This window comes from Chanodichthys erythropterus, chromosome 1 (genome assembly GCF_024489055.1).
Source record: "Chanodichthys erythropterus isolate Z2021 chromosome 1, ASM2448905v1, whole genome shotgun sequence".
In the NCBI taxonomy this organism is placed as follows: domain Eukaryota; kingdom Metazoa; phylum Chordata; class Actinopteri; order Cypriniformes; family Xenocyprididae; genus Chanodichthys; species Chanodichthys erythropterus.
In genome coordinates this window covers 29444776-29471131 of record NC_090221.1, presented here as the reverse complement: position 1 = coordinate 29471131, position 26356 = coordinate 29444776, and the positions used below count along the sequence as shown (strand labels likewise).

Below are 26356 nucleotides of genomic sequence, written 5' to 3'. Positions count from 1 at the left end.
ACATTAGATGGAATATTAACATTATATAAGTTAATGAAATATAGATGTTTAACAAATTTAAGTTCAGCCCCGTTAAATATAAAATGTTGCTACCGTGTTTTTGTGTTTACGGTAATGTGCAGACAACCACAGTTGCTTTTTTTTTTTTTTTTTACTGTAAATTTCACAGGTTTATTTTTTTTTTTTTTTATGTGAGAAGCTGAGAAAATATATTCCCAAGGCCTGTATTTGCTTAATATGGGTTATTGTGAGAACTCAAAAGGGTCAAAAGGGTGTTCTGTTCCCCAGCACTGTATGGCTCTCAACATAGTAAGCCTAGATTGAGGAAATTGAACAAATGCTTGGAGTAATGGAATCACAAAAGACTATAGCTTCCTTATGTTAGGGTTAGAAGTTAATAGAGTTGATAGGGCTGTGGGAAAATGAGTTCTGACCTTTTAAAAAGTTTACTTAATGTGTGTTAACAGACCATTAAACTGGGGAATATAGGACCCTTTTTCACATGTTCATAATATAAATCTGGGAACATGGGTATGCTCCTGTTTGAGGACATTTATTACTTGTAATTATGTTAATGTCATTAAGGAAAATGATTATAAAATGCTAATACAAAAAATGCAACAAGGAGGAGATGATTTGAGAGAGAATTTCATAGTTTATTATTAGAAGAAACATAAAATGCCACATATACACTACCGGTCAAAAGTTCTGAACGTTTTTGAAAGAATTTTCATTCTCAACAAGGCTGCATATATTTGATCAAAAATAAAACAGTAATATTGTGAAATATTACAATTTAAAATGTTTTCTGTCAGTATATCTTAAAATGTAATTTGAAGCTGAAAACAGATGTGCTGCTTCATATTTTTGAGGAAACTGTGATACATTACCATTCAAAAGTTCAAGGATTTTTAGCATTAAAATGATCAAAGATAACAGTAAAGACACATCTAATGATACAAAAAAAATATTTCAAATAAATGCTGTTCCTTTGAACTTTCTATTCATCAAAGGATCAAAAATATGAAGCAGCACAAATGTTTCAACATTGTTAATAATAAGAAATGTTTCTTGAGCAGTAATTATTTAGCATAATTTCTGAAATAATTTCATGTGACACTGAAGACTGGAGTAATGATGCTGAAAATTCAGCTAAATCTAAATATATTAAACTAGAAAACAATAATTTTAAATTTTTTTTTTTTTTTTTTTTTTTTTTGACAAAATAAATGCAGCCTTGATAAGCACAAGAGACTTTCTTTCTTTCAAATAAAAATCTTCATGATTCCAAACATTTGACTGGTAGTGTATACAACATCTAAACGGTCCCTTATTTGATAAATGACACATGACAGTTTGTTTTTGTGTGATTCCTCACAAGATAATATTGTAAACTGTATGCATACTGCATTTGGTGCATCATTAGGCCTGTATGAGAAAGTGTCTCCAAGTGTTATTTTACTTCTAATGAACTACCGGTTGACTTCTACAGCCTGCACCATCTGTCAAATCACTCAAAACCAAACTAGGCTACTTTAAAAAGGTTGCTACTGTTGTGAGATCAAGAGGAAGGCTTATGTTAATTCATGTAGTTATGTTAAAAAACAGTGGTTGGGCAACTGCAAGTCATCTATTCCACAAATCTATATTGGCAAAATAATGTGCGATTATGCAAAGATACACTGAGATTACTGCGAGTACAGCACCCGTAATCAAAGTCTCTATTAACAGAATACGAGCCGTTCTTTTCCAGTGAGGAGAGGAGCCAATGCAGCTCACTGGACGTCCAGCCAGGCGGCTCTCCCGCATTCTGCGGCAGTGATTCAGCATTGGCATGAGGTTAAACTCGGCTCTCCGTTTGGACAGCGTCGAAGTGTCTATGCCAGCAGTGTGACCGGCATCACTGATATGCGAGGCAGTTGTGCGGCGTGCACTCCTCTTGTTCCTCCAGCTCGGGGCACGGCGTGCCACTGTTGGCGGGTTTCAGCAGGATATAACGGGTGCGATGGCGCAGTCCACCCCGAGAGCACGGCCCCAGACACAGGCCCCAGGACGACCACATCGACACCTCGCAGTCCAGTGGCGTTTCTGAAACACATGCATGGGTTTGCATGAAACACATCACGAGGACCGCTAGTCTGGAAGCAATTCATCAAGAGATTATGTTTATGCATGGGCAGATACAGAAAAACAGGCCACTGCCGTACTCAGACCGGCTCAGATATCCCAAATAATTAAAGAAATGTGTATTTTACCATAGGCCTATGGACTCAGTTATGAAGTCCCATAGCAACTGGAAATGGAAATTGTAATACTATAAGTGCTTTTTCGGTTAATACCTTTCATGTAGTGTGTAACATAGCTGTTTGTGAATGTAAAAGGTCTGCAAAGTTTCAAAGATCAAAGTGCAGATAAATGGAATTATGTTTCCATCCAAAGTTACGAATTTAAATTGTGCGCAAATTTGGAATATCGCAACATTTGCAAAACTTGAGTTACGTAATCAGATGACTTTTTCAACTAGTAAAGCATTACATTTTTCAATTTACAACAAAATATCTAAGTTACTTTTTCACATTTATTGACTGACAGCTCTCCTGTCACCATGTTGAGGGAAATAAAGTGCAGAGGTGTTGTGTGCTCTGTGTGAACACTGTAGTTCTAGACTAAACGTGAACATGCATTTACTCATCTCACTTGCATGAAAACGTTCATTATTCCTCAAAATGAATAAAAACAGTGAAATGCAATCTTAGAATTTTACGCAAACCTGTAATAATTTACCATATTAAATTACACAAATATACTTTATGTATTTAATCTCACTTTATTTGCCAATGTCTTTACTACTAACCTAATTCAACTATACTAACAAGCAGAAATGACTTTAGATTAGATTTAGAAGTGTTGAACTTCCTTCTCTTGTATCCTATTCTTCATTAATCCAGAATGGCAGCATAGCTGAAAGGTTTGTTCGAGCTGGGCCCTCTACTGTGCAAGTGTAAATATGTATTTCTTTCAGTTAAGGCCCCTTTAACACTTTTAGTTTTTTTTTTTGTTGTTGCCAAAAATAGACCTTTCTTTGTTGTTATTAAAAACAAACAAGCCCAGCCCAGGCGAGAAAAAGCACCGCAAAAGTAATCTAACACATTACTTTTCATAAAAAGTAACTAAGAGAATTAGTAACTTTTTTTAGGGAGTAAATCATTTAACTTTCCCCAACACTGTTTCTATCCATAATTATCATGCATACATAAATACACACACATACATGTATATATTTAAGAAAAATGTTATATTTATATATAAAATATTTATATATAATATAAATTATATATAAATTTATATATATTTATTTATACATGCATATATTTCTTAAATAAATGCATGTATGTGTGTGTATTTATATATACATAATTATACACAGAACACACACACATATTACGTAAACACAGACTTTTATTTTGGACACGATTAATCGCGATTAATCATTTTGCAGCCCTATAACAAATAACCTACGCTAACCAGATGAAACACAATAAACCCTGTCATGTTATCTTGCATTCAGATACCTGATGTTTGTGAACTCAATTGTGTAAGGCATTTTTGGGAGGGAATTACACTGATCCACTTTAACGACAGAATTTACTCATGCATTATAGAATGACCAAAACAGCATTTCAGATGCTGTGCAGCAAGATCAGTTCACTGGTTGGTTCAGTTATGCTATACTATCGTAAAGTCACGTCTTTTTTGATGCACATCAAAAAAAGTGTTTCCATCGTAGTTTATGCACGTTTTTGTATCGCATAAAAAATGATCCGACTCATTTGAGCGCATACGTTTTTAGAATTTATACGCATCTTGGCCTTTCCATCCAGCGGTTTTTTTATGCGATATCCCAAAATGCGCATAAAAGTAGATAGATGGAAACATAGGTCTCCTAAAAGAAAGAACAGATTCTGAACTGCCAGAAACAAGTCGTCAGCAATTCCAGTCTCATTTCCTGCACGAACCTACATAGGTTTGTAACACATTTGCATAATGCCATCCTATGGTCTTTACTCCCTGCCTGCAAATGATGTCCGCTTTGATCCTACTGTTTTCTGTGCTGCCAAAGCAAATCTACTTTGCATACATTTCCAAAAGATGAGGACTCGGGCTTGAATTGATACGGTAAAACCGACGCCATCGTTACTGTTCGTATCACTGTGTATCGAGCGCTGAGGAAGATCCGGATCTGAAATTCAGATGTACATATGCATGTAAACCTGTTTTTTTTTTTTTTGGAGACAAAATTAGCAACCTTTAAAATAGCATAATAGGGGTGCTTTAAAAAGAAATTGAAACCAGCACATTAGTTAGTGGAACAACACGCATGCTAAAATTTTTGTGGAATCAAATAAAAAGTGTTTACCACATGTGGCGTGCATTAAGGTTCATCAAATCCGAACTGTTTACTTTCACCAAAAACACTGCAAAACTTTAAATCGTGCAGAATGCTGTGGTAAACCATAACATCTTGAAGCACATAGCACTTCTTTTTTGGATTTATCAGCCAAATAAAAAGAAGATCACAATTAAGAGACACAATACTCTACCCTGGCATGTGTCAAATGTGTTTGTAGATCTACCTGAGAATCTGTGAGGTTTGGTTGCTTCAGGCAGGATGTGATTGGACACCCGGTTCTGTTGACGGACAGATGAGCGGCCCTGACGCTTCACCCAGATGGTGGCCAGAGGCGGGAGTTCTGTTAGCCGAGGGTAATAGAAGGAATTTGCTGGGTGGTTTGGCTTCTGAGAGGTGATCTGCATCAAAATAAAACAACAGATACATGTTAAAATTTTTATTTGAATTAGTTCAAATACATTAGTGGCCAAAAGTGACGTCCAGCCTACGAAAATTGACATCCTTACCTTATGTTCAAATATTATTAAAACTGTGATATGTAGCATGTGATGATACAATGATACATGCCATATATATAAATATATATATATATTATATATATATATATATATATATATATATATATATATATATATATATATATATATATATAAATAATACAATATCTCACCATAGTGATATTTTCAGGGGGTGTTGTTGGAAAGTTTGGTGAGGAGAAAGTGAAGCCGCTATCTGTGCCAGCATCAAATGGGTGCAAGTCAAAGGTCACTTCCTGTTTCCACTGCCCACCCTCACAGAGGTTCAGACTGTCAACCCCCACAAACCAGTCTGGACTGGGGATCACTTTCACTATCAGAGACAGCTGTGAGAGAAAGCACGACATGATCAGTCACTCTCATGTTGAAAACATACACACAGACATTATCAACGCTGATTTACCTTGGCAATGTACTTCCTTTTTTCAGCATGCTCTGCTAACATAATTGGCTTCATAAGTCACATCTGAAACTTTTCTTTGTAGCCATTTCCAGTATTTTCCACTCCTTCCTGTGTATGTTAGGTTAAACCATCTGGGATTTTTTTAAATGGTGATGAATGTTTCCTTTTTGACTATGACCTCATCCAGGAAGATCCCTTCGGTCAGAGCAGAAAGAGGGAATAGCCACACGACATAGTCGCACAGAGCGAAACGAGCCATACTGTGACAATGGCTATTTCAGGATGAGCGCAAGCCTAATATTGAGCCAAAGATGATTCATCAGACATACAATAAAACCTGACCGATCCGGTCTGCTTGAGTTCATTTAAGGTGTATCAGTCAAACCTCTCAAAGTAGATTCATATTTTCTGAACAAAATGTGCGTGCAAAACTCACCACCAGGGTTGCCAGGACATTGCTGTGCAGTTGCTAAAATGTTCAGAGTGAATTTTAGTGTGTTGCTAATGTGGTTGCTAGGGTGTTGCTAGTAGTTACTTACTGGTGCTAGTCAAAAGTCTTAAAAACAAAAGTTCTTTATTGGCAGCGTTGATCAATTTTCGGTGTAACGCAATACAAGTAAAACGGGTGAAAAAAAGTACACTTCTATAATGTACTTAAACTAATTTTGTACTTAAGTACTAAAAAAGAATTTTTAGTATTAATATAATCTTAAGAACATCTAAGTGTACTCAACTGTGCTATTTTGAGACACCATGAAATATGAACTAAAATGTGCCTTTAATATACTATCTCTGTATTTAAAGGTGCCCTAGAATCAAAAATTGAATTTACCTTGGCATAGTTGAATAACAAGAGTTCAGTACATGGAAAAGACATACAAGTGAGTTTCAAAATTGCTTCCTCCTTCTTATGTAAATCTCATTTGTTTAAAAGACCTCCGAAAAACAGGCGAATCTCAACATAACACTGACTGTTACGTAACAGTCAGGATCATTAATATGTACACCCCCAATATTTGCATATGCCAGCTCATGTTCAAGGCATTAGACAAGGGCAGCCAGTATTAACGTCTGGATCTGTGCACAGCTGAATCAACAGACTAGGTAAGCAAGCAAGAACAATAGCAAAAAATGGCAGATGGAGCAATAATAACTGACATGATCCATGATTACATGTTATTTTAAGTGATATTTGTGAATTGTCTTTCTAAATGTTTCGTTAGCATATGTTGCTAATGTACTGTTAAATGTGGTTAAAGTTACCATCGTTTATTACTGTATTCACAGAAACAAGAGAGGCGTCGCTATTTTCATTTTTGAACACTTGCAGTCTGTATAATTCATAAATAGAATTTCATTCTTTGTAAATCTCTCCAACAGTGTGTAATGTTAGCTTTAGCCACGGAGCACTATCAAACTCCTTCAGAATCAAATGTAAACATCCAAATAAATACTATACTCACATGATCCGACGCATGCATGCAGTATGCATGACGAACATCTTGTAAAGATTCATTTGAGGGTTATATTAGCTGTGTGAACTGTTTATGCACTGTATTATAATCGAGAGCTCTGGGGCGGGGAGCACGCGATTTAAAGGGGCCGCGCGCTGAATCGGTGCATAGTTAATTATGCCTCAAAATAGGCAGTTAAAAAAATTATAAAAAAAAAATCTATGGGGTATTTTGAGCTGAAACTTCACAGACACATTCAGGGGACACCTTAGACTTATATTATATCTTGTAAAAACTGGTTCTAGGGCACCTTTAAAAAATGTATTTAGTTACCACTTGTTGTACACTAATAGGTTCAAATGTACTATAAGTGGTAATTAAATACATTTTTTAGATACAGAGATAGTACATTAAAAGCACATTTTAGTTGATATTCATGGGGTCTCAAAATAGCACAGTTGAGTACACTTAGATGTTTTTAAGATTATCTTAAGTACTAAAGAATAATTTTTAAGTACAAAATTAGTGTGTGAAAATAGAGCACTTTAAGTACATTATAGAAGTGTACTTTTTTTCACCTGGGAATGCAAGATTACATAATCAGATTACTTTTGCCAAGTAACTCATAAAGTGATGCATTACTTTTAAATTTAAAACAAAATAGTTACTTTTTCAAATAAGTATTGCAAGTTACATTGTTGTCCCATTTAATGACTGACAACTCCCCCTGTCCCCGTGTTGAGAGAATTAAGCAGTAAGTGCAGAGGTGTTGTGTGCGCTGTGTGAACATGAAGGTTATTGTAGTTCAGGACTAAATGTGAGCAGGCATTGACTCATCTCACTTCCTCAAAATGAATAAAAAAAGGAAATGCAAACTATTAACCAATGTATCAATGTTACTGACCTTCAATGATCCAATTCAACTATATAAGCAAAAATGACTTTAAATAAAAATTATATTTGTTTATTTTATTTTATTTTTTTTAATTGCTAAAGTAAGAGTTTTGAACTTTCTTCTCCGGTATCCTATTCTTCTATGATCCAGCTGAAAGGTTTGTTTGAGCTGTGCGCTTTACTGTACAGGTGTAAATATGCATTTTATTCAGACTGAGGCTTATTCATTTTACTTTTGGTGTAAAAGGGCCTTTACATTTGCCAAAAATATTCTTTTTTTATTAAAAAACAAACAAATAAGCCCAGCCCAGGTGAGAAAAAGTAATGTAACATATTACATTCCAAAAAAGAAACTAAGTAACGCAATTAGTTACTTTTTAGGAAGTAAACATACTTTTAACAGTAACTTTCCCCAACACTGTCAATGGTCCCATGAAGAATCTTTAACATCCATGGAATCTTTCAGTTCCACAAAAAAGGTTCTTTAGAGTGGAAAAAGGTCCTTTAGATTATTAAAATGTTCTTCACACTAAGAAAAAAAATAACTGTTCACTGAAAGGTTCTTTGGGAAACCTAAAATGGTATTTCTGTGGCATTGCTGCAAAAAATAATTTAAGAGTGTACCTAAAATGAGATTATATAGGGAGGAAAAGGTGATTTTATGGAATGTCCTGCTTCTTAGATTTGTCTCTTGAGAAAAAGACCCTAGTAATCTCACGTGTCTCATTTGGAGTTTCAGAAGAGATCTCAAAATGTCCCACACTGCTCAGAATTGCAATCTAATGAAATCTGAAATCAAAAAAAAAAAAAAAAAGATCCAAAGGGGGTAGCAAGATGACTTAAAATTATTTTGATAAAAACTATTTTATGTAATAAATTAATTAAAATGCTTAACTCACCAAAAACCCATAAAAAATCAAGTTGTTCAGCTAGGAAACTGGCATACTTATTTTATTTTGTCCCTTCTGCTTTTTTTTTTTTTTTTTTTTTTTTTTTAACTGAGTAACAGTTCTTGAAACTTCTGGAACCATATAATTAATCACAGTCTTGCACTTAAGAGCAACCTTTTCCTCTGGACACAAACTTAAGCAACACTACATTTGAACTGGATCTCACGTCATAGTATGCATTTTAGTGTGAATTACTCACAATACATCATTCCCAAAGCAAACAATAAAAGCAGGACCGATATATTTAGTCAGCACTTCGCATCCATATTTGGGCCACGATTTTGGTACCTTGTGTCAACATCCAGTCTACGGCTGACTTTTCTCCAGGCTGGATTTACTCTCGTCTCTCCCTCTCATCTCTTCTCATTCTGTGGCTTTTCCAGGAATACCTCCTGCTATATCAATTTCTCTGGCGTGAGAGGCGAGCGGTGCCTCATCCCTCTGCTGTCTGTTCCGGCCCTGCGCTAATAGAGCTCAATCTCTCTTGAGGGCACAAAGTCACACTAACACATAATTGCCAAACCGATGCCCTGATTTGCCAGAACACTGTGTCGGGAAAAATAATACACAACTCATCTATTCCTCTGTCTGTCTGCATGTGCTGCTGGAACGTGCTGTGGTTTCTTGCATGGCTTGGGCTTTTGCAGAAATACACAGTGCTGCCACTGTCTGGATTCTATTAAATGCAAAAGAACCTCGAGTAATTTTGGACAGCATTTTGCTGTTTTTGATTACCTTATTTTCCTGTTGATTTGAAGCTGATGGTCATGCATGTGCAGGAATCTGAAATTTGACACCATGTCTCTTTTTTGGAGGTCTTAAATAATTAAACACTGTTCAATGTCGGCTGTAGCCCAACAGTGTATTTAGGTAGTTTCTCAGAAAATTACAGAAAGATGAAGGCAGCATACAGAGGTAAGCCAGTCTGAATCCAGTGTTCATTTTAATAAGAGTACAGTTTACTATTAAGAGTACTAATAAGAGTAGATGTTACTATTTTGTTAATGGAAATAAATTTACATCCACATCTACTGAACTATTCCTTTTATATTCCTACTATTCCTATTACAAATATAAAATACTTTGTTACTGGTGTTGGAAATATATTTTTATTATATATATATATATATATATATATATATATATATATATATATATATATATATATATATATATATATATATATATTTTTTTTTTTTAAATAAATATAAAATAAATATAAAATATTTTCCTCATATTTTGATGTTTTTTTAATGACATATATATATATATATATATATATATATATATATATATATATATATATATATATATATATATATATATATATATATATAAGGTCATTAAAAAAACATCAACATATGAGGAAAATATTTTATATTTATTTAAAATATTTTAAATATGAGGGAAGAACAAATCACTAAACTTAGTTAAGGTAGGCAAAAACCGCAAACTACAGCTACAGAGTTTATTTCACAGCAAGAAGCATACACTGACAGCAACATCATGCAATGCATGTGTTCATAATTTCTTTGTATGACAGATTACTAATAAATCAATTGACTCCAAGCTATATTTTTATAACAATTAACAATTTTTATAATATTTGAATAAAGGATGAAAATGCCAATTTACCTAGGCTGGACATCACTTTTGGACACTATACTTGAATAAATATTTTTTTTTGATGTCTTAGGTCCCTTCTTTTAGGTGAATGTGATTTTACCAAGTACAACATCTTTGTTGATCCTGGAACAACATTCTAATCAACCAATCAGATTTGAGGGAAAAGTTTACAGTTTATGTCAAGTTTAGGCTTACAACCAGGGTTAGGCGCTTCTACATCAGTGTTATTCACCTATCATTTCCCTCTGATTTTAGGGATAAATTATGGGTTTAGGGGTAGGAATAGAAATAGGGTTAAGTCTAAATTTTAAAAAATATGCTGATCCAGGAACATGTCTTACTTGGCAAAATCACGGTGACCCTTCTTTTATGTGATTAAGCACTCTGATCACTAATAAACGTAACACATCATTGAGGTATCATTCATTTCTGTAGCACAAACATTCAGAAGAAATTACTTACTAAAGTTTAATACTATTAAATATGCTTAATATTAGGGTGTAAGCAATCAGTTCATCAACAATAAGTGAACAGACACTCATAGCTCACACACACACCTCACAGTCTCATCCCAAGGCCACATTCATACTCTCAGTCGTACTTTACTGCCCTGCGGATCTATAAACAGCAGCGCCACAGCAGACATCCCGCCTGCTGTGGTTAGTGCCAGAAGGACTGAATGCCAAGCGCATCTGAGGGTAGTTGCAGTTTTAATAAGTCTTCTTTTATTCCAGACTTTGGCAATAAAGATATGTAGGTCACCAGCAGCACCAGAACTGCCTTTAGACCCTATAACCAACTGACTCATGGCTAACAGGAAAATAAATATTCCAGAAACTGAGAAGGAAAGGATCCAGCCTCTCCCTATCTGCAGATCTGGTGGGTGCAGGAAACGCAGCACAGGAGCCGGAAGGGAGGGAGTGAGGCTTGTGGTCTGGAGGTCCCGGGACTCTGGATGTGGTTTTGGAGACCTGCGCTCTGGTGAAGTCTGTCTTTGTGCAATATAGAACTAAATTGTAAAAGTCAGCATGAACTGAATGACGTATGCAGGACTTCTCCAATCACTTAGACATCTAAGTTGAACTAAATTGTCATATACAATATGCTAGTGCAAGTATATAACAATTAGTTCAAACTTTGACCTGAGGAGGGCAGTAATACACCTAGCAGCGTCTACACTGCCGGAATTCAAATAGAAAAGAAGAGAGCTAGTTCAAGATGAGCATTTATGGTTAAAACGTATATAATTTTAATTTTTTTTTTAGAAAATGAGCGATGGTTTCTCTAGATAAGACCGTTATTTCTCATCTAGGATCGTGTAGAACACTTTGAAGCTGCACTGAAACTGTAATTTTGACCTTCAACCGTTTTGGGTCCATTGAAGTCCACTATATGGAGAAAAATCCTGGAATGTTCTCATCAAAAACCTTAATTTCTTTTCGACTGAAGAAAGATAGACATGCATATCTTGGACATGGGGGTAAGTAAATTATCAGGAAATTTTAATTTGAAAGTGAACTAATCCTATATATATATATATATAAGCAGTGTTTCATGTACCACTTTACAGTAGCAGTGCTTCAATGTGATGACACAAAAACATGTACTGCTAAAAAATGGCAAGAAAACACCTCTTCATTGTCTTTGCGGGCTGCACACACTTTGTAGTGAACTTCATTAACAGATAACTTTTATGAACCGGTTCTTTTTGGTGAGTCAAAAACACACAGCACAACCAGTGTAGTTGAATTCACAAACAAATGGACTGTTTTTTTTCTTTTTCATTTGTTTATGAATCTGAAAATAACTCTCAGCTAACATGAGGCCCTCTGAGAAATCTAATCCCATCTCATCCACAACGCTTTTCATTGTTCATTTTGACCTGTGTCATGTACTGTTTTCGCATTGTGAGCAGATTCACCAAACTGTGCACAACAATCTTAACTTTTATCATAGAAATAGACATTTGCCATCAGACAAAAAAATAAATAAAATGAAACCAATAAGAAGATCCTGATCAGGGAAACTAATACAAAGAAGAATCTAAGAATCTAATCTTAATAATTAACTACACTGATATTTTTCACAAGGTCTTGACAAGGTAGATAGATAGATTATGCTGCTCACGTGAACAGCATCGGCCAATACTGAGCTGGCTGTCTTTACTACCTTTCTGGGCCTTGAAAGTGGCAATTGTGTTGCAGTCTATGGGAAGTCAGAGACCCCTCGGATTTCATCAAAAATATCATAACTTGTGTTCAGAAGATGAACGAAGGTCTTATGGGTTTGCAGTGTCTTGAGGGTCAGTAATTAATGACAGAATTTTCATTTTTGGTTGCACTAACCGTTTAAGTCTCAGTGCTTTAATATTTTGGCCATGCTTTAATGTTAAATTCAAACGTTTTTGCTGCTCTTCAACTTGATGCACAAAAAACTTTATTTATTTATTATTAAAGTAGCATATAGTATATTAATAAAAGAAATAATCTCAGTGTAGTAATGATAGACCTACTCTAATAGACAGATTTAGAATCGGTTGATGTGTTTAATAGACAGTGGATATTGATATATTATTATTTGCTATTATTATTAATATTATTTTTAAACAGTAGATGATTACTTTGTGGTAATGTAAGAGTATTGCATATTTATAGGCAAAATGTTTATGTCAAGCCATAAATTCTCAGGAATGATGCATGGATGCTTGCTTTGGTGTTGTCACAGTCCTCATGCCACCCTATAAAACATTTTCTAGATCAGCCGCTGACTGTGAGGAATGTGCCTTACTAGTAGCCATCCTGGTGATCATTATTTACTTTCTAATCTAAAGTCAGCATATCACTAAAAGAGGCAGATTTACCTACTTCTCAATTGGGGAAATGGTGATCTTACCAGAGGACTCCTGGGCGTCAGGAGTAGTTCTGTGGAGCTGTGGCCGATGCCAGAGGGAATCCCAGCTGTGCGGTACATGGACCCCACCGCTCGCATCTTCCTCGCCTCCTTCGCATCCTTCACCAGATCCACTGTGAGCCCCTGCTCAGCAAAGCTCCTCATGCCATCGCTCGCCGGTGCCCCCTCCTGCCACAGCCGGTACTGCTCATTATGGGTCACGGCTGCACAGATTCAGAAGTAAAAGAATAAAGGTAAACTCAAAGGAAACATATTTAAATTGATCATTTTCTCAGGCCCCGTGATTCGTCGGGCAGGTTCTGTCATGGCCTGTTGAACATTACTACCACTCCATGAATTTTTATTGCTCATCAGATTTCACAAAACACAAATACAGCTCTGCCACCTTCTGTGTGTGCTCAACACACCTCGAGCTGTTTAAAATAAAGCCAAGCAGAAGCCCCAATGCCAAGAGAATAAACACCTAAAAACAAAACCTTCAGTGAGAAAAACCAGACCTGCTATGAGTCTAGTGTGCACCTATAGTGCAGGGGTGACAGAGACTGTTATGTAATATATTAACGTACATTTTCATTCCCTGAAGTTAATATCAGTGCTTCAAGGCGGCAAAAGGTTAAGGTTTTAAACGTTTGTTTTTGGTTCTGGTTCTGTGTCATTGCACTCAAAAATCACAATGCACTATACAGTGGTTAAAGAAGAAAGACCAATCAGTATGAAAACACCAATCACAAACTGGTATGCAAATATTACAACACAGTCTTCAATCACTGTCACATGGCATTTTAATATACATGTAATTCAAAGGGAGCTTTTCAAACTTTAATCGTAATATATCACACCTGAGTAGTAAGACGATAAAAATCGTGAAGCAGCACTTTTTTGCTTCCTTTTACGTTGCATGTAGATTTCTGTGATTCATAGCAAAAACTCTATTCTCTCTCCATAACTGACTACATATTCAAGAACATTATATGTGCGATCACATTTTTGCAGGCAAAATCCAGTCAGTTCAACAGGAACCTGCGCAATTAGGCAATACATTTCGTAATGCAAATTCGCCGCACTGACGAACAGAACCCTGCTTGGTTTGAAAGTGACTTCTGTGTGAGCTGTGCTTTGTGCATCACTACACTAATGACAATGGGGACTGGACCTTTTTGCCAACCACAACTAATGACTAAACTACTATTCCAAAAGTCACTTCCCACTCCTTAATAGGAATCTGATCAATAGCTCTCGAAAACCAGAATGACATGTGGAATCAAACTAGAGTTTTACCTTTTCTGATTTATACATTTTCTTGTCTGTGTAAATCATGCCACCTGTTGATTGTTGGTGGTTGTCAGGGTGTTGCTATGCAGTTGGTATTCTGGGTATTATGATGGTTGCTAGAAAGTTGCTATGTTGTTGGTTACTGGCCCAAGTTAAATGATTCCAACACCAACGCTGCATCCGAAATCGAATACTTCCTGTAACAAAGTTTAAAGATCAGGGAAGAAGGAGGTGGGAACCGGCAAACGTTTAAAGGGGTCCTTGATTATGATTTCACTTTTTTAACTTTAGTTAGTGTGTAATGTTGCTGTTTGATCATAAACAACATCTGCAAAGTTATGACGCTCAAAGTTGAATGCAAAGGGAGATATTTCCTTAACAGAAATCACTTTTTAAGGACTACAACAAACAGATGGTAGGGACTACAGCGAGCTTCTTCCTGGGTTTGTGACATCACAAACCCCAAGATTTACATTAACCTGCCCCCGAGAACACACAGCAAAGGGAGCAAGGCTATGTTGGGCTGCTTTAGAGATGAGGAAGAGTTGTCGTAGTAGTGTTTTTGCCTCGTCACAAAGGAGGGTCAATTCAATGCTGGATTTGCACAAAAGATTGACATTACGGCACATGCTAGTTGATGAGTTGAATCAACTCCACAGCAACTATATAAATGTATCCACCATAAATTTATCCATTCAGAAACATCCAAGTTGTAACTTCTTCTTGAGTCTCTCCATCAGTGTCCGACTCCGGTTTGAACAATGTAAGGCTGAACACCGTTACTGACAATCGTCATTTTGGCTGCGTGAGATTCTCCATTTTTTGTTGTTGTTGAGCAACCGAAGTACCAGCTGTTAAAGCTCCGCCCTCTTTTGGAAAGCAGGCCTGAGCACCAGCGCTCTTGCATTTAAAGGGGCACACACAAAAATGGCGTGTTTTTGCTCACCCCCAAATAGGAGCAAATTTGTCAAGCTATAATAAATGATCTGTGGGGTATTTTGAGCTGAAACTTCACAGACACATTCTGGGGACACCAGAAACTAATATTACATCTTGTAAAAGTGGCATTGTAGGTCCCCTTTAACATAAACCTGTGGCAACCCCTCACGGACGACTGTCGCATATAAACATAATAAAACACCAACATAAATGTCCCAGGCCTGGTCTTCTTTTGTCACTCCTCCTTTAATCATTCTGGAGCTCCTCCATGAGACTCAAGACCTGTGTGGCATGCAGGTGACGCTCATTAGCACTTGCGCCACCGGCTTTGCTCCATTCCCACGGCTCTCTGCCCCGCCCTGCTTGCCAAACTTCCCTACTATATAGTATATGGAATTGTAACAGTACATCAAAAGAGTTTATGCCCGAATTAGGCATGGGTAGGTATGAGATTTTGACGATGTGTTAACCTTAAGCAAAAATATCACGGTTTCACAACTTTTTTCCACTGAACACAATATATTTTATTTTTATGCTTATAGAATATAAATAAAATAAATGATTTTGCAAACAATAGTACAAATTAATACAATAAAATAAATATAAATGAAATAAACATGGCTTTACGTTTTTCAGGTATTCAGGTAAGAAATGATACATAAATGAAAGTAATCAAATGTAAAATAACTGGATCATTTCCACTCAGCAAGAAGTGAATTTTGACATAATTTTGTATGTATTTGACCGTTTACGCGCAGAAAGCCATGGAAAAAAAGTCATTTTGATACTTGCGAGTTGTTGAGACGTGGCTTTATGAGAGCGCTACTAGATAAGTGGTGCACGCTCTTTTGGTGTGAGCGCGAAACCTGCGGTTATGATTGAAATTATGGGCGATACAAGCTCTATTCAACCGGATCGAATGAGATGAGTGTGAGAGAGGAGGTGGGTGTGTGTCAATTCGCAGTCGGTGAGAAGAGAAAGTGAATGTTCTTAAACATGTCTTAAAAGTTAAGGCTGATTTATACTTCTGCGTTGAGTGTACGCCGTAGCTATGATGTAGGCTGTTTGTACCACGCGTCAATTATACGCGGACCGCAAGCGCTGTGATTGGTCTGCTATAACCCCTCCCTCAGGTAAAAAAACTGGCGCGGAGCAATCGGAGAAGAGCGAGCGTTTTCAACTTCCATAGGAATGAAAAAATGCTCTGTTTCAGGGAACACATGCAGTCATACTGCAACAAAAGCCGTTACCTATTTGCCGCTTCTATTTGTATTTGCCGCTTCTCTGACAACATACATGACAACCTGCTTCTTCTTCAGCTTTTGCCTTGATACTCAACATGACCGCGGACACTGCCAACTAGTGGTCTGCATGCACGTCGACGCGGACAACGACGCAGAAGTATAAATTGAAAACAGACGCATAGTCTATGGCACAGAGGCTCCGGCGTAGGTCCAACGCAGAAGTATAAATCAGCCTTTAGAAGTGCTTTCTCCTCCAAGCCGTGGCTGTCTGAATGTTTTCGGTACTTGAAAAATTCTATACGGCAGACTTGATCTTTTTCTAAGGGGAAAAAAAGTTCCAGGGAGGAGGAGGGGTGGCGTTAAGCCGCCTTTCCACTGCACATGACATTTGCATCCAATTGTCGCATTTCGCCCCCTAGCGGCAGTCATACGGAACTTTGAAATTGATCGTGAAGCTACCATCGGCTTATTCACCATGGTAAACTGAACGATTTTAAAGAATGTAACGTTACTGCATGTATGAATATATCCACATAAAGGAAATGACCCTCAATACATCTAAAATTAAAACATAGATTTGATAGAGCTAATGAACATAATAATTGATTTAATTTTTCTGACATAATTATTAATAACCACCATTTTACATTAATAGTGTTTACAGAATAATGTTAAAGTGTTAAAATATTGGTAATTCTAACTTCACGCTCATAGTTTTGATTAAAATACATATTTCAAAATCGGATCCGAAATTAGCAATCGCATATGATCGGAACTCCACGCTGCCCCCGAACTACTCTCCATTGGAAATAAATGACTTTCGGTCCAACAGCTGTCGATTGCACACAACCTGAGGGATTCCTGCACTTTCCATCCTTGACGAGACATAAAAAACAGCTCATACCCTAGGAACGGTATCCACCTTATTTAAGTGTGGGCACGGCCATTTGTACAGCTGTACAAAACAACTCATTATGCTGCTTGATATTAGCAATATTTCTTACCATATTATTTTATTGTATTTTCTTAAATATAAAAACGCTGGATTGTAGCACAAACAGTTTTGCAGTTTACTGCACTTTAAAATTCTTCTCGTTATTTCCCTATAGCGGCTAATAAATCTGAAGTCTCGCACATTTAGAGAAAACGCCTTACTTCTGAGTTGAAAAATAAGGTGGATAACAGATTTTTTTGTGGTTTTGAAGCTGTGACTTTTTCAAACCACAGTAAACCTGGAATCCGGTAACCGGCCCATGCCTAGTCCAAATACATAGTAGAAAAACAGTAGCGAAAAGTCCCTGGATTACCTACTACTTCCGCCGAGATTCCGAAGTGTGCATATGATGGACACTTTACTTTCCCATGAGGGCAGTAAAGCAGTAAAGCGACGCAACTGATACTGGTAGGTCACAGTGACAACATGGCTGATGTAGTAGCCTACGTTCAGACAACAAACATTTTTAACAGTTGCGAATTAAATTCAAATTGTTAATATAGTACCTACTCAGTATGCGATTTCAGAAGTCTCACCGTATGAGCAACATTTTAGAACTTCCTTTTTAGAGCTTAACAGACATGGTCTTTAATAAATCTTTGATTAATTGCTTTTGTTCCCTTTTTGTAAGTCACTTTGGATAAAAGCATCTGCTAAATGCATAAATGTAAATGTGATCACTGTAAACTGCATCAGTATGGAAAGAGCTGCATCTACTTTCATGGAACAACAGGTTTGGAACGACATAATCATGAGTAAATACAGACAGAATTATCATTTTTTGAGTGAACTACTCCTCTGAAGACAAAACGTGCCCAGTTTGATAATTCACCTATTAGCTCTTGATATCACAATAGAGGTTTTGAAAGAGGAAGGAGTTAAGATAATGTTTCTGAAATTATTTCAGCCTCTCTTTAACGTCCCAGTGTGTTCTTCATAACTACAAACCATTTTGGTCTGGCAGACCCCGAGCTGGGAGCGAGAGTGCAGGAGAATGAGAGAAAAAGATACAAGTGAGAATGACAGGAAGGCACGGAGCACATTTGGCATGCTGACACGTCTAGTCCTTCCATGCTACACGTCTGGCCCAAACGTGGATAGAAAAATCGAAGAGACCTGACCTCAATCAGCTAAACCACAAACCTCTCATGCTTTCATCTCTAAATCTCCATTTTTCCTCCAAATTGTCTTATCCTTCATCCGGAGAGTTCATATCTATGGCACAACCTTTTGATTAGATACAAAAATGTGCGGTTTCTGAACATAATTGTAATACAACAGTGATAAATGGATAAAGAGAGAGTCATAAAGCCATCCAGGAGGCAGCAGAAACCACACAGACATCATCTCAGCGCTCCAAAGCCACAGCCTGAACTTTCAGGATCTCTGGGTTTCAAATGTTTTGGCTGAGGAATCCACGTCTGCTGCTGGTCTTGGCTCATGTGCGGTGGCATGTGATGGCTGGTATACCGGTAACACCCAGAGAGCGCATTCTCAGAAAACGTGAGCACACTGCCATCGCATTAAAGTCAATGACCATTGCAGGCCGCATGCGTTGTGTATTTATGGAAGGAGCATAAAAGAAGAGGGTGAACCTGCAGGGCAGCCCGTGTCATCTGGCAACGGTTATAACTCTCGTTCTGCTTTCCTCATTAGACTGCCCCGCTCCCGTGGTGTGGCAGGTAATGTGTGCATGTTTGGGGGGGTCGTCAGGGCAAATCACAGGGTTAACAGACCAGCTGTGAGTATTTAGTGTCATGACATATGGTGAGGTGGAGAAGTTCGAACAGCCTCATCCCTAACAGGACGTGGAGCCAACACTGGTGGTCAACCTCAGAAAACAAGATTGTCAACCAAACACCTCATCTCTCACAAAGCTCACACTCTCACTTTCTGACACCTCGCAAGAGTCTTACCCATGAGCTTGGACCACTGAGCAGGTGGCCGGAACAAGGGATACTGTTTGGGGAAGGTCTGTGGACTCCAGTGGCCGGTGAACACCAGGATGTAAGAGGCGGGTCCTCGAGCACTGCACTCTGTCCCATTGTTCAGGTTCACTGGGGCCGCGCAGGACAGCGTAAACCTGAGCAGCACGACAAGCAGCTGCTGCAGCCAACCAGGAACAAAGATCTCTGATGACATCATCTGTGTCAGGAAAAAAAGAGCAGGAAAAGTCATTAGCCAAGTACAGTGCACTTCTTTTAAAGAAAACACATTTTATGGTTAATATTAATGTAAAGGCCATGTAGAAAAAATTCAAACAAATTTAAGTTTTTCATCCTACAATAACTGATCCACTCATGCAGCAAATATGTATTGCAATAGGAAATTACATAACTTTGGTTCCTGACACCTTAATCCTCTGTCAAGGGAAGCATCTGAGATTTGCAGCTTGCTTCAGATGAGAGCACATTCAAAGACACTAACCTGATATTACAAAGTTACTTTAGAGAAACCTCTCATACAGGTCTTCTGAAATTTATGAAAATGAAGTCTGTCATCCTTTACTCACGTCATGTTGTTCCAAAACTTTCTTTTTTTCTGGGGAACTGAGCACTAATTTGAGACTGTCAATCTCCAAAAATAGAGACATACACTGCCCTCCAAAAGTTTGGAAACGCCCTAGAAAAGTGGGGTTTTGGACAATATTGGCATGAATCCTTTTTAATTTGTGACACAGCACAAACCATGAAAACATATTTTATTATATAAACAGTTTATACGTAGAAAAAAACTAAAATTTTCGATTCATCAAAATATCCACCATTAGCAGCTATCTGACCTAAACTGGGTTCTAATGTCCCTTTAAGACAAGTCATTTCACTCGGCGGCCATCTTTGAAACGCCTCTCGGGCATCCTGGGCATCATCCCCTATCTCTTTGAATGGGGAAGCATCAAATTCTCCAAAACCGTTCGCCAACCTTACGATTAAATTTCATATTTGAAATCACCAATGAAATCTAACAACAACCGGCTCATAAATTTAGTTTCTAAACGCTCGAATCTTGACAAAAAAAAAACTGTATTTTTCAGGCTGGGTCAAGTTTGCACATGCGCAGACCTAAATGCGCGTCTCTTCGGAGGCGCGCGTCTGACTGTTTCCATAGAAACCAGTGATTCTAACGGCCGCTGAAGTGACGCGATGACTTTACCAGTCGGCGATTGGCTATTATTTGGAAAGCGGGACTTATTCCGCCATATTGCGCGTTACACTTTCCCATTCAAAACAATATGAGTGACACGTCTTGTGTTATTCTATAGTCTTTGGTTCTAATTGGTTCATTGTATTCTAAACTTAATTGACATTGTTGAAGCTATAAGGTGTGCTGACCCAAAAATCTTTTACAAACCTGGGCCAAGTTTAAACCAGTATCCAGGCATCACAGCTGGCAAAGGGGCATGTCTGACTTTGACATGTATATATTGTCATTATTATGTAATCAAAATGAAAATTATTATTGCAGGTCTTCAATGATAATGTCAAGTTACAGTCATGTATTTGCACCAATTATGCTGATATCGTCCAAAAGCACACTTTGCCAGGAGTGTTTCCAAACTTTTGGAGGGCAGTGTATAACCATCATAAAAGTAGTCCATATGGGCTGTATTCCAAATTTTCTGAAGTCATATGATGAAATTAAAGTTGTTATTTACTGAAAATCTTCCCCTCCACTTTAGCTCTGAAATGTTTCATGTTCAAATATGGAAAAGCAAGATGTGTTGCACCAGGTTTGAAGTTAATGACGATCCTGTGAGATGCATAAAGCAGTTGACACTGCATGTCACTGACTTTTAATTTGTGACGTGTCTTGACATGTCATTTTTAAAGTGCACCTGTTATGCTTTTTTAACCTTTCCTTTAGTATGCAATATTGCTGTGTGTGCATGTATACGATCTTTTGCATAATGTCACCTACTGGCTGTTTTGGCTGCCTTCAAAGAATAAGTTGTGTAGGTGATTTCACTATGTCGAGGAGCATGTGTATGTTTCTGAAACACTCTTTGACCAATCACAACAGACTGGGCTGACAGACCAATCAGAGCAGACTGGGCTTTTCAGAAAGGCGGCTTTGAAGAGACGGGAACTAATACATTTCAGGCAGAGGGTGAAAAGAGGTGCTGCAACAAAGAAAATAATGTGTTTTTGAACTTCAAATCATTCAAATGTATACTAGCAAACACTAAAAATATAATTATGAACATGCATAATATGAGCACTTCAAAATTCATCAATATGCACAAGATTTTATGGTTGTTTTTTGTCCGTTTTGAAGCTTGTTAGTGCCGCCCCCCTTTCATATTCAATGTATAAAAAAGAGTGAGGTGAACATTCAAAATATTTAATTTTGTGTTTCAAGAATGTCAGTCATTCTAACATTGGAACAACATATGTGTGAGTAAATTTTGAGGTGAACTTTCCCTTTAAAGCAAGACTCACAAAGACCAGTCAGCTTCATAAACTTTAGACTTACATCATGATTTAAATAAAACCTAATTAACAGCTGCTGAAGGCATGTGATGAACTCAACATCACCACGGCACAGATTTACCCAGAACCCCACAGTCAACCCCCTCTTATAACAACAACCCTAGGCTTGCTGTTTATTCCCAACTAAATTAAAATAACACAACAGAAAGGGGTTGTGACTGATTTATTTTCATCCCATATATCCTGTGATTGAATGTATTACGCAAGACCAGCTTAGACCCCAGCAGAAGGTTTAGAGCATGACTGCATGAGATACTGGGATCTGCCACTGTCTTTTAATAAAGAGGCGAAGCGACAAAGGGCACAAGTTCATCACCGCAGGCTCAGACTATTGCTCTGGCCCTGTCCACTGGATCCCCATAGTTTATAACAAGCCATGATCAGATGACAGACCCGCAGATCAAAGACACAGGCTCACAGCGTCCCTGCTTCTGGTATTTTTATGCCCGTCTGTTAAAATTTGAAGTCATTAATGTAGGTTTAGGTTGGACCAGTACTTCATATATATATATCTGAGAGGGTGACTCTGATGTTATTGAAGAAAAACAGCGGACAGAGTTATAATAGTGCTCATAATGAACAGATATATTAAGATCCATGAGGAGAGAGGTCTAGAGTCACCAGAAATGACCTCATGTCTAATGGACATAGTTCTGGAGTGAGAGAGCAGCTAAACGCTCCGTGTTTTAAAGCCGGCTAGACCGCAGGTTCAATGGGACATGGATAAAATCTTACGAGCGAGGACTGAGCGTGCACTCCTTTGTGGTTTCCTTTCTTTTTCTTCAGAACTCACAGTCTCTTTCTCCAATATTTGGCAGATCAAGTTTCGGCATCTTTTGGAAAATCTGAAGTGTCACTGCACTTTCACACATACAGACTTTTCCAACTGCATTTTTCCCCATTTAGAGGTGAACGGTGTGTGAACAGAAATGCCGGCAAATCAGCCACAGCAATTTGACCGCTTGAGAAGTTGTAACATTGCTGGAAAAATTCTGAGTCGATGCATGCCTTTACGAGATTAAGGAGCTCTTACACAAGAAATCTGACTTCAATTCTTTCACATTTCTTAAAGGGTTAGTTCACCCAAAACTGAAAATAATGTCATTTATTACTCACCCTCATGTCGTTCTACACTCGTTCTGAACACAAATTAAGATATTGTTGATGAAATCTGATGGCTCAGTGAGGCTTCTATTGTAAGCAAAGCCATTCAAACTCTCAAGGTCCATAAAGGTACTAAAAACATATTTGAAACAGTTAATGTGAGTTCAGTGGTTCAATCTTAATATCAAAGCGATGAGAATACTTTGTGTGCCAAAAAAAAACCAAAATAACGACTTTTCAACAATATCTATATGAGCCGAATTCAAAACACTGCTTCATGAAGCTTCTGAGCTTTATGAATCTTTTGTTTCGAATTAGTGATTCAGATCTCCTGTCAAATGGCTAAACTGCTGAAATCACGTGACTTTGCCGCTATGATTCACTGATTCGAGTCGTAAAGCTCTGAAGCAGTGTTTTGAAATCGGCCAATATGGATATTGTTGAAAAGTCTTCTTGTCGCACAAAAAGTATTCTTGTCGCTTTATAATGTTAAGATTGAACCACTGAACTCACATGAACTTTTTCAAATATGTTTTTAGTACCTTAATGGACCTTGAGAGTTTGAATGTCATTGCTGTCTATGGAGGCCTCACTGAGCCATCGGATTTCATCAAAAATATCTTAATTTGTGTTCTGAAGATGAACAAAGGTCTTACGGGTGTAAAACGACATGAGGGTGAGTAATAAATGACATTATTTTCATTTTTTGGTGAACTAAGCCTTTAAGGTGCTGACACAACATGTCTTCATATTGGTTTTGAAAAAAATATTTTTAAGAAAAAAATTTTAATTTAAAGCAAGAAACTAAAGGCAAAACTACTGTGTTATCATGCACTGGTCAATTTTGAGATTCATTTTGCATCCATAACATGTCTTCTTTCAGACTAGTGGAAAGAAAACATGCAAAATGCACATTTAAATTCTTCTTCAAGTGTTTATCTACTATAGCACTTATCTTTCAAGGCTTTTTTTCTTTTTTTTCATGCAGAAACCTCCACTTCAGAAGAATTTACATATACCAAGTTTTACAGTTTGTTCTGAATGTCAATAGTATTTTCTGATTAATGTGATAAAAAGAAGCAAAATCCCATCTGAAACAAGAATTTTTAACCTTATTGAATGTTCAAATTTCTTGGTTCTTGGTTGGTTTCTATAAGTAAATTGGTGCAGATTTAATTAGATAATGTCGCATTTAAATATTTAAAGAACATTTAGGAAAACTTGTAATACAAATCAATTGGCTTTATCAACTGGGGATATAACTATAAGTTAACATTTTACCACATTTACAGACTCTAAAAATGTCCTGTGGTGTAACCATCAACTAAAAAGTAATAATAATAAGAGTAACTAGTAATTAACATTGAAAGTACACATTTTAATCCTTATTTTAAAAATGCTATTTTTCATGCTAAGGTTTTTTATTATTGTTATTTAAAAATGTCAATAATTATTTTTTGGTGGAGTTACACCACATGACATTTACAGCCTGAATTAATATTTCCATGTCATAAAAACGTGAAATTATCTGATATTTAAAGAGACTTATTGACCTTGGCTCACAGTCATGAGGATCTGTGGAGGTCATCTCAATGACATCATTTCCTGTTTGTTTTTTGTTTTTTTTTTATACATGTTGGCCGCACCACATGTAAATCATGATTATCTACATTTTTGGAAAGAAAACTGGACAAGCATTGAAACAAAAGAGCTGCTTTTCTTCAAGGTAGATGAATAAATTAGTCAACAGGTCTTGGAACAGTTTGAGATTCTAGATTTCTGGCATAGCTGTATAAAAGCCATTTCTACCAAATAACATCACAGAGTTTTAACTGCATTTTAGTGCTGATGTGTAAACGGTACCAAAAAAAAAAAAACGCTGTTGAAAGTGTGAAAAGCAGATGTGGCATTTGCCAGAAAAGGTAATCCAGCGTTTTACTGCAATTTAACAGGTTTCATGTGTGAAAGTGACTACAACCTACGACTACAACCTACATATGCTACAACTGCACAATAATGTTTGTCCTGAAAACAAACCGATGTTTATTAATGTGAGACATTGAAGAAACAATGCCGTGTCTATCTAGTGCAGTCATCATTCATCATCCGCTTACTATTAAAACATTATAAATATTATGATCTCCCATCTCCAGTGACATTATGCACATGTACAAATGCAGAGTCCCACGTTTTCCACATTATCTCTTTCTCTTGGGCTTGGACTGTGAAATTAAATCAAATCATCTATCAAAACTGAGGCACGTTTTGTGAGTTGGGATGCATTTCCGCAGCCCTGCACTTGCCAGTGGTTGCAGATGCTGCGTGACACTGACCTAAAGCAAACCTCCCTCTGTTTGCCCTCTCCAGCGCAGTGTCAAAAGACACCAGTATTCTCAAACATCCGAGAGACACAGCAAATCTCTGCTCTCAGCACGTACCAGACACAATAAAACCAGGGGAGACGGAAAAGTGCCAAAGAAAAGAGCTTGCGGCTTTTCAACACTTAAGCTTAAACTTACAGGGAGAGCAATTATGAAGCCGCAGTGCGCTTGTGCTGAAGAAAGAGGTCAGAAATTTTGCATTTCACTCACATGCAAGCGCAAAACCTTTAGAGAGTAAGAAATGAATGGGAAGAGGGAGAAAATAGTTAAATAATAAGAGCAGAACATGTGTTAAAACACTTAAAGACTGCAGCATTGTTCCTCAAAGAGACGTCAAACCTGCAGAAGAAGAGTGTGGGAAGGTTGCGGTATAGAGGCACAGCAGGAAAGTGGAGAAGCAGAAAAGCAACCCTTGCCTTAACCTTTGCCACAGCAGCCGGCATGAGCGCGACACACACACACACACACACACACACACGCAGTGGATGACATGCTGGTTAACAGCTCACTCTTACCTGGCTGTGATGGTAGACAGCAGGACAGGGTTTGTGGAGATGTGCACTACGGATCAAGATACCTCACTTTCATGCTCTCTTTCCCCTCCTCTTTTTTTCTTCCTCTCTCCTCCCATTCTTCACCCCCACCTCTCCATGTATGGGTACACACACACACACACACACACACACTTTCTCTCTCGTGTAACAGTCTTGCTCTTTTTCCTGTGCTCTCTGTTTATCTCTTTTTCTTC

General features: G+C 37.4%; 1 protein-coding gene across 1 annotated transcript; it reads right to left on the bottom strand.

Moving 5' to 3' along the window:
- Nucleotides 1-686: 686 nt before the first annotated feature.
- Nucleotides 687-26143, bottom strand: spon2a (spondin 2a, extracellular matrix protein). The gene is made up of 6 exons (XM_067382877.1): nt 26124-26143; nt 19550-19778; nt 13167-13387; nt 5082-5273; nt 4635-4809; nt 687-2088 (listed from the first exon to the last, which is right to left on the bottom strand). The coding sequence occupies exons 2-6, from the start codon at nt 19776-19778 to the stop codon at nt 1901-1903; spliced, it is 1005 nt and encodes a 334-aa protein (XP_067238978.1). The 5' UTR covers nt 26124-26143; the 3' UTR covers nt 687-1900.
- Between the last annotated feature and the right edge of the window lie 213 nt (nt 26144-26356).

Coding starts and splice junctions, on each gene's coding strand:
- spon2a (XM_067382877.1), bottom strand. CDS start 19,778: ATGATGTCATCAGAGATCTTTGTTCCTGGTTGGCTGCAGCAGCTGCTT. Junction 13,388..19,549: donor TCAGTGGTCCAAGCTCATGG/GTAAGACTCTTG, acceptor GAATCTGTGCAG/CCGTGACCCATAATGAGCAG. Junction 4,810..5,081: donor CCCCTGAAAATATCACTATG/GTGAGATATTGT, acceptor ATTTTGATGCAG/ATCACCTCTCAGAAGCCAAA.